Genomic DNA, 13,118 nt, shown 5'->3' on the forward strand with positions numbered 1-13,118 from the left:
CACTAGTTACATCAAAGTTTGAGTTATGAGCTCACCATTTAATATACAAATTAATATGTTGGATTCTCTAGCTGATGAAAGTATTTACAAATGCCACCCTTAAGACCAGGTAGCAGCATTGTGTTCAGTTTGTTGTTGCTCAGGATGTGTAATAGTTTCTGTTCGGCCATGAGCCACACCTGGTAGATATTAACCAAGTAGAGCGATCCTGCAGCCCTACCAGTTACATGTTTCTGGTTGTAATCTGATTTGGAGCTCTTGAAAGACTACTGTTTTCTTCTCTACAATCCAGTTGTAAGGATTATATGGCACTAATTTTCACTAATCAGGTATTTAAAAACATTCAACATCTTATCTGTTCATTGTTTTATTTTTCTATCCTTCGCTCACTTTTCCTTGGGATGCTTGTCCTTTTGTTGTCTGTGTTTACATCCAGGAAAAACAGACACATTTTTAACTATACTTTTCATTAATAGTTTCTATTGTGAGGAATCTCTTGCAGTGATAACAATTGGTTATTCTCTGGTAGAGGAGAATAAAAACAGAGTTTAAAAAACAAATGAGTGTTTGATAATTTTGCTACTTGTTTTGCTGGTTTATGTGCTTTTCTGTTTCTAATACTAATAGATTTAGAAGTGATGAAATTATTTTGTATAATTATTGGAATTCATCGTCTGTGTTTTTTGTCTTGAATGGGACTGAAACATTAAAAGAAAGAAGGTACATGGAGTTAATGATATTGAACATGTTGAGAGACAGAGCCTTCTGTCATTTCTTTTAGCACTTGATGGCTGGCAAGACTAAAAATAAACATTCTTTTTAATGTTTCTCTTTTTAGCTATGTTGAGAGTATCATTTGTATTTGAGCTTATTTGGTTTTTAAAATAATGATGCTTAGCGAATTAAATAGCGTCTTTCATCCTCTTTCCTCATTTTAATGTTCTTGATATATCTTTTAATTTTTTAATTAAAAGGTAATGAAGTTCAACTTTTACTTTTTAAAAGGCCTAGACTTTATTCCTATTTTAAAATTCATGCCTAAGTACTAATTTAGGCCACATCTGATTTACACAGGTGGTGTTGTGTTTGAGTACTTGTCTTTTTGCCTGCTGTCCCACTATTTCCAGGTTCTAGGGATAATAGGATAGGAGTATTCTTTTATTTATTTATTTATTTTATTTTATTTTCCCACTGTACAGCAAGGGGATCAAGTTACCTTACATATATACATTACAATTACATTTTTCCCCCCACCCTTTGTTCTGTTGCAACATGAGTATCTAGACAAAGTTCTCAATGCTACTCAGCAGGAAGGAGTATTCTTTTAAAATTAAGTAATACTTAATCTTTTTTACTCGGTCCTAGTAGCTTTGTAGCTTTACAGAACATTGGCAAGGCCTCTAAAGGATACTACCCTGAGGCTCTTCAACTGATGATAAATTATTCCTGAATGGAGTAGTCTGTGATAGAAGCTGGGAATCTGGAAGTCATCCTCCAAAAACTTACTGGCCTTATTCTATTTCTTCAGTTGATCTCCAAAACTAATTTTGGCTTTTGTCTTCTCATAGCCTAAATTACCTTTAATTTTATCCTCTACACCAGAACTTTGATAATTTGTTTAAGTATGAACCTCGTTATGTTAAACCCCCTGCTTTAATAGCTTTTCAGTGCCTAAGAATGAAGTCTTAGCATCTGGCATGGCACCTTTATGTCCTTTATGATTTAACCCCTTATTTCTTACTGCTCACTCTCCACTGAAACTTTCATGCTTTATCATGACAGTTTGTAATACATCCTACAATTTTTACTCTTGCATACCTTCTCTTCTGTCTGTTTGCAGTGTCGCTGTTACTTTCCTTTGCTTGGGTAACTTTTATTCATATTTTAAGACAACTCAGTTCATTCTCTCTTTTTTTTTTGGAGGATTTTATTTTATTTTATTTTTTCCATTTTTTTATTACTCAAATGAATTTATCACATCTGTAGTTGTATAATGATCATAACAGTCTGATTTCACAGGATTTCCATCCCACTCTCTTACAGAGAGTCTTACACTGATTTAATTAGTCCCTATCCTTCTGTGCCTATATTAAGATCTTGTCCACATCTCTGGAATGTATTATATCATACTAAATCCATTTAATGATTATTTTCCCCATTAGACTTTTCGTTCCTATAAGCAAAGACCTTGTCTTATTCATCGTTGTATCTTCGGTGTCTAGCAAGTGATCGATACATAGTGGAGGCTCAGTGAATATTTGTTAAACTGAGTTCAACTCATTGCTGTAACACTGAAATCTTAGTGAAGCTCCTGGATTAGTGTTTCCTGGATACAAATCAGCTGTATCAAAGACACCTGGGGAGCATTTTAGATCATCTTATTGGTCTTTGAGTATTGCTCAGTAAAGAATTATGATTCAATAGATCCAGAATGTGGCCTGGGAATAAGTATTTTTAAAAAGCTCCTTAATTGACAGTTTGCTTACAGGCAAACATTGTCCTAGTTTATTATTGTATTATTCCATTGTATTTTATGTAAAAAAAAAAAAAGTTGCCCCCTAGACCTTACATAGTAGTTATTTAAGCTTTATAAGTTATATATACTAAAGTAAGGATATATTTTAAGTCACTTTTTTCATACTGTAAGTAGAAGTATCTTAACTAAGCATTGCGTTGGGAGGCTTATTAACTTTTTTTTTAACACTAAAGTGAAAAAAGTCCCATTTAAGCCAGAGTCTTCTTGATGGTAATATTAGTTGGGCTTTATTCCATAAATTTAATATTTTTGGCGATTTTTAATTACTTCTCGCTTTTATTATACTTTTTAAAATTTTTAAGCATTTTATTATGTTTAAAATCAGACTTAAGTTGAACAGATCTTAGTTTTTGCATGTGTATATATCCTTAAAGCACCACGAAAGACAACATATAGGACACTTCTAGCTCCTTAAAGTTTCCCCCATGTCCCTTTCCAGTGAATAAACACCCCTCCTACCACAAGATGACCATTATTTTGATGAGTATAACCATCAGTTAGTCTCATGTACCAATTTTTTTAGCAGTTTTTGTTTGTTTGTTTGCTTGCTTTTTTAGGGCCACACCTATGGCATATGGAAGTTCCCAGTCTAGGGGCAAATCGGAGCTACCTTTGCCACAACCACAGTGACATGGGAGCTGAGCTTGCAACCTATACCACAGTTTACGGCAAGGCCAAATCCTTAACCACCGAGCGGGGCCAGGGATCGAACGTGCATCCTCATGGATACTAGTCAGGTTTGCTAACTCCTGAGCCACAACAGGAACTCCCTTTTTTAGTAGTTTCAATCATGTCTTTTGGTGGATATGTGCACTTATTTCTCTTGAGTGTCAACATGGAATTGCTAAGTTAAGGACAGACTTGTATTTAACTTGGAAGGTAATGCCAATTTATACGCTATGATTGCAATTCATAATGAAAATTGAAATTAAAGTAATTGAAGCTTATGGTGAAATTTAAATATCCTGAAACGTCCCTTTGCTTTCCAAAGTGTTTTTGTCAGAAGTATATATATATGTACAAAGAAAACTCAGTAAGGGCCATTTTATAGTTGCCAATGAGGTAGTTTTGTGTTGGCCAAACAATTTTTTCTCTATAAGTAATTTTCTTCTTTCTCCTTTCCTTAGGTTCATCTTTCCTTGTGGGTTGGCAGGCAGTCGTAGGACTGCAAAATGGGTCTCCGGATTCACTTTGTTGTTGACCCACATGGTTGGTGCTGCATGGGTTTGATTGTCTTTGTGTGGTTATACAATTTTTTTTAATTCCCAAAATTGTCCTCTTTCCTCACTATGAAGAAGGACATATTCCAGGCATACTGATAATAAGTAAGTTTCTAGATCTTTATTTCTTTACATAATTAAAGATTTTTCTCATTCGAATGTTTTTTGGAGTATTATACCACTATGATAACCTTCCTTTTAATATTATTCAGTGCTATTAGTTTGAAATTATTTACTGAATTATGGGCATTTTTTAAAAGAGAATGTTCTTTATATATTTTGCAGGGATAGATAAATGTGAAATCTAACTCTACCAAATATATAAAGACCATTTTGTTTAAAAAAAAACAAAAAGACTGGCACACTTGTGCTATTTTTGTATGTATGTGTGTATTTTAATGTTTCTGTTAAATACTACTTCTCATATGGAAGGAGTTTTTAGAATGATTATGGTATACATTTTTGAGAAAGAATTTCATGATACAAAAAGTATTAGGGTTTTGATTATAATACTTTGAATTTCTGGATAATTATTTTCTGCTGTAGCTTACTGGTCATGGCTTGTTTATGATTGAAAGAATAAAATTAAAGTGATATGTTTTACATGTATGTGGCATTTACAGTTTCCATGTTCATTATATTATTTTGACCCTATAAGAGGTGTGGGAAGTACAGTTTTTTTACAAATGATAAAACTGACCAATATCATGCAGTCAGTCCTGGAGTTAGCATTTGAACTAAGTTTCCTATTATAGGTGCAGTGCCTTTATTCCCCCAACAAAACATGTATTTCTTTTTCATCTAGAAGGTAGAATTATGATGAGTGAATATATTTTCCCTTACTGTTTTTTTTCTAGTTAGTCACTTTAAAACTCAAAAATTTCAAGATTCTTTATTTTCAAACTAAATACCTTAAGATCTGTTGAAAAGAGCAATGAACATCACTAACTCAAAGTAATTTTGAAGCTAGCCAGTTATAGTTAATGAAAAAGTTTAATTTTAGAATAGATTTAAAAATGCTGCTTTGATTCCTTCAAATATAGTATATATAGTAATTAAAAGGAAGCCAATTCATTTGTACCATTGATAGGGTGCTTCTGTTAGTAAAGAATCATATTTATAACACATTTATCAGTTATTATTATGCAAAATAATATTTTAAATTAGTACATTTTAGATAGTCCTCTTGGGAGTATTATTTGAAGTAATCATTTAATTTATCCTTTTTTTTTTTTGTCTTTTTAGGGCCACACCCATGACATATGGAAGTTCTCAGACTAGGGGTTGAATTGGTCACAATGCAGGATCTGAGCCTCGTCTGTGACCTGCACCACAGCTCACGGCAATGTTAGATCCCCAACCCACTGAGCAAGGCCAGGGATCGAACCCATGTCCTCACGGATACCAATCGGGTTAGTTACTGCTGAGCCGAGATGGGAGCTCCATAATTTTTCCATTTTATCTTTTGAAAAGTATTTATCCTGATGGTACTAATTCAAATATACATTTAGCATTTAAATATGCTTGTTTTGAAGGGTAAATACTAATTATACATATTTATTTATTTCCAAGTATTCTATGGCATTGCCATATTTTGTCTGGTCGCCTTAGTGAGGGCCTCAATCACCGATCCAGGAAGACTCCCTGAGAACCCAAAGATCCCACATGGAGGTATGGTGCTCTCAGACTTATCACTGTTACTATGCCAGAGGTATCATCTCTATTAATGCATTTCACTGCCTTAGGTATATTAATTGCATATGTCATCTAACACCACCTTCAAGTCTTTTCTCAGATGTTTTCTTTCCAGACTTCTCTATTTAAAACCACAAATCCCAGCTGACTTCTCACATCCTTCACTCTCTGGCTTTCCTTTTCACTTTACTGGTTTATTTGTCTTCTCTCTCTCCTCCCAGTCTAGATCTGTATAACTTCTGTGAGGGTGTAGTTTTTTGTTTTGTTTTCTTCCTTTGTTCAGTGCTGTATCCTTAGTGCTAAATAGTCTCAGTCTCTTAGTAATAGTTGCTGGGTAAATATTTGTTGAATGATATATAATTGAGAAATGATATTTTTCTTAATAAAGGAATTTTTTGATAGCGCCACTGACCTCATAGTATTATAATATCGCTGAGTAAATTTTTGTTGTATTATAATTTGCCCGTATTTCTCCAAGTTCAACGAGTCAGAGAAAATTTGAAAGCCTTTTATTCTAGTGTCGATTGAAGGTAATTTATGATCACTTTATTGCAGAGTAACCATTCAGACCACAAAAATGAACTTCAAATGTATTGCTTGTTTTATTACATGCCAAATATAGTAAACCTCTTTTACCCTCTTTTTTGAATTTCACTTTGTGATCATTTGCTATATAAGCTTTGAGAACTCTCTGTCCTTTCTTCTAATAAGAAATTTTTATGTCCTTATTGTACATCTTAGAAGCAGAATTTTTTTTATAGTAATTCAGTAGTTTCCAATCTTGCTGTACATTCGAATCACCTAGGGAGCTTTAAAACAGTCTCAGTGCTGGATCACATCCCATATTAATTAAATCAGAATGTCTTGGGGTATGAGAGCCAGGTATCTGTATTTTTGAAGGATCCCAGGTGATTCCAATGTGTACCAAAGTTTGGGAACCAATGTAGTAGTTCCTTCCAAAATTAGATTAAGCGGCAAGTCACTTAGAGAGCCTCCCTTGAGTTTCTGATTGTTTTTCAAGATCCATCATTTTGGGCTTACTTGGCCTTCCAAGTTTAATGGCTAAATGGGAATGATATGACACTGATGCTTATGTAGCTGTAGAAGTTTCTGAACACTGTCTGGAATATTTAGTTATTATTAGTTTATAGAAACAATATCACTGTCATAGCAGTTATTGTGTGTGTGCATGTGTGCATATGTTTGGGCAGAAAGGATGGCACTCTAATTTGCTTAGACTCCCTTTTCTCAACTAGCCTAAACCAAAGGCTGTCTAAAATATTGATACATGTATTTATTTTCTACTTCAGTTTTAAAACCCACTGTTCCCAGAAACTCAAAGAGTCAGGCTTTTCCTAACTCAGGATTCATTTCTAATGAAATTGTTGTGCTCAAACATTCAAATGCCACCATGTGCCGGATACTGGAAATCAGTGAAAGGGGCCAGGGAGGAATGATTTCATCTTGAAAATCTCATAGCATATCTGAAGGGAGTGATCACTATTCAGCCACAGTGAAATTGTCATGAGGACTAGTATTATTAGGACTTGAAATTTATAAAGAAAAAACATGAAATTTTAATTTTTATGAGACATTTCAAGATTTTAAAAAAACATTGGCAACTAATTAAAACAATTTAAAGCATTGCTTTTAAATAAATTCCAGATTATATCTGTGGGCCAGATTGACTCTTCCTGAAACTGCTGTATTACCTTTGGCTTATAGATTCCAGTGATGGAGGACATCATGACATCTTGCTAACTATTTGGATATCTGCATTATAATCTGGTTTCAGTTGACATTTGGCCTATTTTTCTTCACTGAATGAAGAGTTTCTTCTTTTTTTTTTTGCCTTTTTAGGGCCACACTCTCAGCATTTGGAGCTTCCCAGGCTAGGGGTCAAATCAGAGCTGTAGCCACTGGCCTGTGCCACAGCTCATGGCAATGCTGGATCCTTAACCCACTGAGTGAGGCCAGGGATCGAACCTGCATCCTCATGGATACTAGGCAAATTCATTTCCACTGAGCCACAATGGTAACTCCGGAAGAGTTCCCTTTTGTCCAGCTGAAAAAATGTGCATTTGTTTAGTCACATTTTAATGTTTCCAAAGTCTTTTGGTATCTCATATGTAAGATCCTGATGGTATTGTATGAGACATAATAGACTGGGTAATCAGGAGCATTGATTGTCCAACTATTGATTGATAGTTACAGAGCTGCTGTGAGGCCTACATCCTTGTCTCTATCCTCTTTTTTTACTGTGGATCATTAATAATTTTACCTCTTTATTTACCTTTGCTTTAGTTTGAAGCAAATACATTGAAATTATCATGTGCTCTTTGCTGCTGATTACCTGATGATTGTGTAAATATGGTTTTAACTTAGTAAATTTTTTTTTTAATTTAACAGTAAACAATAATATAGCATGACTAAAGAGTTGGGGCTATGAAACAGTGATATTTATTCAGCATTGTTTTAAGGTTGAGCAGTTTTATACAGTTGAACACTTTAGAAAACTTAAACCCTAGTGCTTTTATTATTTTTTAAATTGAATTACTCTGAAATATTTCACATGCCTTTCTGTTTTTTAAACAGAAGACATTTAGTTTCTGTGTGACCCACTAGATATTAGGCAATTTGAATATAAGAGAATGTTCCATTTTTCCAGGTGAAGATCCCCGGAATTCGGTTTTAAACACTTTTGGGCATGTAGACGAAATAGTCAAGTGAAATCATTAAATGTCTACTTAAATTACTCATACGCATGTTTGAAATATAAAAATATTACTTTTTGTCATTTTCAAATTTTATGAAATGATTTTATTCAACCTAGTAACTTTTTAAGAACATCTTTATTGAGTGTAATTCACATGCCGTATAATTCACCCATTTAAAGTGTACAGTTTAGTGGCTTTTGTATATATACAAAGTGGTACGACCATCACCTCAATGTTAAAACATTTTCATTATCAAACTCTTAACTTGTGCATTAGATGTCAATATTTTTGTCATCACTAGAGCGAATTTTTCCTTTTTTATTTCTATTTTTTTAATTATTGTATATTCCCCTTGCTGTGCATTCCCCTATGACTTATTTATTTTGTAAGTTTGTACCTCTTAATCCCCTGCACTTATTTCTCTCCACTCCTTCCCCTCTCTCCTCTGGTGACCCCCAGTTTTTTGTTTCTTTAGTTTCTTTCTGTTTTGTTGTATTCGTTTATTTTCTACATTGGCAGCTGATCCGGTGAGGAAATCTCTATTAAGACCCAGACATTGTATTGATTTTTGTTGTTTCAAGTTACATTTTCCTCCTCAAAACATTACTTGTGTTTGAAATATATATAGTAATTGAGAGAAGGCCCCCTTATATGAGAGTCTTTTAAGAACTCAAATAGAAGGTAATTCTATGCTTTTTGAAGAATAAACTAAACCAAACCAAATCTTGCTTTGTATTCTTCCATGTATTTACAGCATTAATAAGGGTCTCTTGCTAAACAATATGATGCTGTTTACCTTACATTAAAGAGTGTCTGTTATTTATGGAGTTTGTTTTCCTTTTTTCTTTGATTTAAGTTTTGATTTTTTTCTGTCCTTTGAAAGCTGTATCTGTTAATTTTTAATTTTCTATAGCTATCATAAATTAGCATTTGGAGTCTGTCTGCCATAGGTTTTTATTTTATTTGGTTAGGTAGATAGTATAAAAGTCTTACAGGTAGTCATCAGACATTAGAATACATCTGTCACCAGGGTCCTATTTGGACATGAATAAACCCTGAAGAAGAGAAAAGGGAAAAGACTGAGAGATGGCTTATAGATATATGGGGTAGGTTAAAATGGATGGCTTTTTCTCTTGTTCTGCAAGGCAGAAACATAGATGATATTTTAATTACATTTCTGGATTTTAAAAGTAGTGATTTTTTTCTTTGTTCTCTAAACACATAAATGTGTGTGTGTGTTTGTGCATGTGTGTGAAAATGTGCGTTTTCATAGTATGTTCATCTCAAGATTCTTATAATCTTCAATTGAGCCTTAAATGGCTCAAACTCTCTGAACAAGTTTATGGTCCAGACCATAGGTCAGCAAATTCTTCTGTACTGTAAAGGACCAGATAGTAAATATTTTTAGTTTTATGGATCAAATCTATGTCACAGCTTCCTTGCTATATCATTGTAGCATAAAAAAAGCATATATAGATAATATGTAAATGAATGGGTAAACTTTATGGACATTGAAATTTAAATTCCAAGATTTTTACATGTAACAAGTTATTGTTTTTAATCATTATTATTTTTAATCATTTAAAACTGTAAAAAACATTCTTGGCTCAAAGGTCACACAAAATTAGGTGGTATCCTGGATTTGCCTATGGACTGTAATTTGCCTGTCCGGATTAGACTAGAGGATGAGTTACAGGCTTTCTCTGACTGTAGCCAAATGCTCTCTTTTCTGAGGATACAACATCTTAAGTATGAAATAACTTATTCTTTGGAATATTATATGATGAAATTGCCAATAGTGAATACCCTATTTATGTTTGAAGGGGCTAGTTTTAAGAACATAAAGTTTTTATGTTGGCCTTTAATGAAAGTAAGTTCATTCAAGAGAGTCTCCTTCCTGACTGTTCCTTGCAATATGTAAAATCAAAGTTTTAACATTGGGATATTTGGGAGCATTTAGCTTAAGTGAGGAAAAAAAGTGATATGTTTGTGACATTGTATTATGCTACATATAAAATGAAATTCTAGTTCACTAACAAAGTATAATAGTTTGACTGTACATAAGTTAAGCTTTAATATTGTTGCTCTCTCACATGTTTTCATTAAAATAAGAATTGTAAGTAAGAAATGGAAGATGCTTTTATTTTAAAATGAAAAAATAAATGTAAAAGATAATATCTCAACTTTCATTTTATTTGAACAATTTATATACCTTTTACTCATAATTTATTGATTTCTTCAGAGGCATTTATAGAAGAGTATTTTTCCAACACTTTGCTATAAAACTCCAACATATTAGAATGGCCATTAAACTTAAAATAATGAAATTAAAATAGGGTGTCTTTAGAAAATTGAATACTACCCACTATTATCTTCTGTTACTTATATTTGGAATGTTTCACTTAAAAAAAACTTAGGCTTTTCATACTAATCAAGGATTTAATGACCCCTACTGTGTGCTAGGTCTCTATATTCACTCTGAGAATGGGAGTTAGGCTAATTTTACTATACCCATACCTTTAACAGGGTTAGGGTGTAGTTTTCCATAAATTGTATGAGATTTAAGAGTTTTGCAAAAGTAAAATTCCATTTCAAGAAATACTAAAAAGATATGTTCTGTATAATAAAGCAGTTACCTTGTCTTGGTAGATGACTATCCCATATAGTTTTTATGGATCTAATTAGATCAGTTTATAATGAAAACAAGTGATTTTCCCTTTCTTTAAACTTCATACTTTTAGCTTAATTCATACTCTTTCCCAACATACTAGAGGAAATTGCTTTTTGGTGGTAGGGTAGAGCTTTGTAAAGAACTCTTTTATTTCGGTTAAATAGCAATTTCTCATAATCTTCTTCATTTCTCAAACTATTCTAATACCTCTTTAGCCCATCTGAAATCTTTTTGCAACCCTCCCTCATAACATTCCCAAATGAAGTTACTGATATTAAAAAAAATGGTTTTGGGAGTTCCCGTTGTGGCAGTGGTTAACGAATCCACCTAGGAACCATGAGGTTACCGGTTTGATCCCTGGTCTTGCTCAGTGGGTTAAGGATCTGGTGTTGCCGTGAACTGTGGTGTAGGTCCCAGATGCGGCTCGGATCCCACATTGCTGTGGCTGTGGTGTAAGCCAGCAGGTGCAGCTCCGATTCGACCTCTAGCCTGGGAATCTCCATATGCTGCAGGAGCAACCCAAGAAATGGCAGAGAGACAATAAATAATAAATAAATAAAATGGTTTTGTATGGTGAGTTTGGGGGGATACAATCTCTTTTTTCTGATATTATATGATTGATTTTAACTTGGTAATCTATAAAATCAATACTCACCATTATTTTTTCTTTAGAGCCCTTAGATATTACATTTCTAGAAATTAATTTGTTTAAAATAAACAAAATTAAGTAAAATTCTATTAAATAAAATAGTATTAAATAAAATTCTATTTTAATATAATAATTTAATTGTTCCTGAGGGTTTTGTCATTAAATTTTACTTAGAGCATATACTTAAATATATTGTTTTCTATCCCTTAGTTTAACTCTTAATAGTATCTTATTTTTATAGTGTTTAAAATTAGAAACATATATAGTAAAACATGCATAGACTAGAGCAGCAACATTTATGGCAATCATTTACACTGGAGATTTCAACACAGTATCAAATAATTCCTATAAACTCTTCTGAATACTTGTTGCTAAATTTCAGCATTACTCATGTACCTTTATTAAATGGATTTTAATTTCCTTCTCTAGAAAGGGAGTTCTGGGAATTGTGTAACAAGTGTAATTTGATGAGACCAAAGCGTTCCCATCACTGCAGCCGCTGTGGCCACTGTGTAAGGAGAATGGATCATCACTGTCCATGGTAAGGAACTAATAATTCACCTTTAGGGAAAAAAAAGGTAGTAAAAATATATCTTAGTACTTAGCAGATTTAAAGCAAGTTTATATCAAAGTTATACAGTTAAAAAATCTTTTATTAAGGATAGCTTTATTTGATCATGTGGTTCGATCAACTCCCAAGTCATTATTCCAGAGATCCTATATTTTCTAAAAGGAGATATTTGACCAGAAAACTGAGAATTCACACGCACCTAAATATACCATAAAACTAAGGTGATTTTATTAGATGAAGCAGTGTATGTAAAACATTTAGTACGGTATCTGATGCATAAAAAGTACTTAAATATAAATATAGTAGCTGTTATTGTTTGTAACTGTAATAAACCGTGTACATCTCATTGTATTTCTCTTCCAGTTTTTTAACTGAAGAGTAACACAATTCTCATACCCTTATAACTCATTTCACCTCCTTTCAGCCATTTTCAGGGTTATATATTGGATATTGTTATTAACATTACATGCTGGCTGAATGTATAAAAGTGGTAGTAGGCTCATTCTACTGAACATTTTTGGCCAATAGGTGGCTCTCTTGCAATATTTAAAGAAAATGTTCAGTTGCAAAATAGAATTTTTGAAAACAAATGCTGTGAGAGTTCTGCATTGTATCTCATTTCAAAGCTGTCACAAAAATCTGTGAACAAGATATTGTATTTAATTCTGTTTTCCTAGCATGGGATTTCTGTATAAATATTTAAACTAGTATGGTGTAGCACTTTATAAATATATCTATATACATATATATTTTTGTTTGTACACACATGCATGCATATATACTAACTCCATAACGATCTTCTTAAATTTATAATTGCATTTATCTAAGGTCGACTGAAGGGTAGAGTTTAGCTTTGCCTAGTAATACTAGTCAATTTAGAATTTCCCTTATTTTTGATAGCACAAGTTATTATTAGCCAACTTTTAGTGGAAATTTAGTTTGTATTATAAATTGTTTAAATAGAAAGTAATGTCCTACGATTAAGAAAAAATCAAAGTACTTCGTTACTATGTAAAAAAAGTGTAAAATTCTGTCAGTAGTATAGTATAGTGTGTAACA

General features: G+C 32.8%; 1 protein-coding gene across 1 annotated transcript in view; it reads left to right on the forward strand.

Annotated features, from left to right (window-relative positions):
* Window positions 1–13,118, forward strand: part of ZDHHC21 (zinc finger DHHC-type palmitoyltransferase 21) — a 65,145-nt gene that overhangs the window by 10,440 nt on the left and 41,587 nt on the right. The window contains 4 exon segments of the mRNA XM_047767630.1: window positions 3,664–3,790; window positions 3,793–3,861; window positions 5,329–5,427; window positions 11,918–12,029. Coding sequence (XP_047623586.1) covers window positions 3,709–3,790; window positions 3,793–3,861; window positions 5,329–5,427; window positions 11,918–12,029 — 362 coding nt within the window. The 5' untranslated portion in view covers window positions 3,664–3,708.

This window comes from Phacochoerus africanus, chromosome 2 (assembly GCF_016906955.1).
Source record: "Phacochoerus africanus isolate WHEZ1 chromosome 2, ROS_Pafr_v1, whole genome shotgun sequence".
Classification (NCBI taxonomy): domain Eukaryota; kingdom Metazoa; phylum Chordata; class Mammalia; order Artiodactyla; family Suidae; genus Phacochoerus; species Phacochoerus africanus.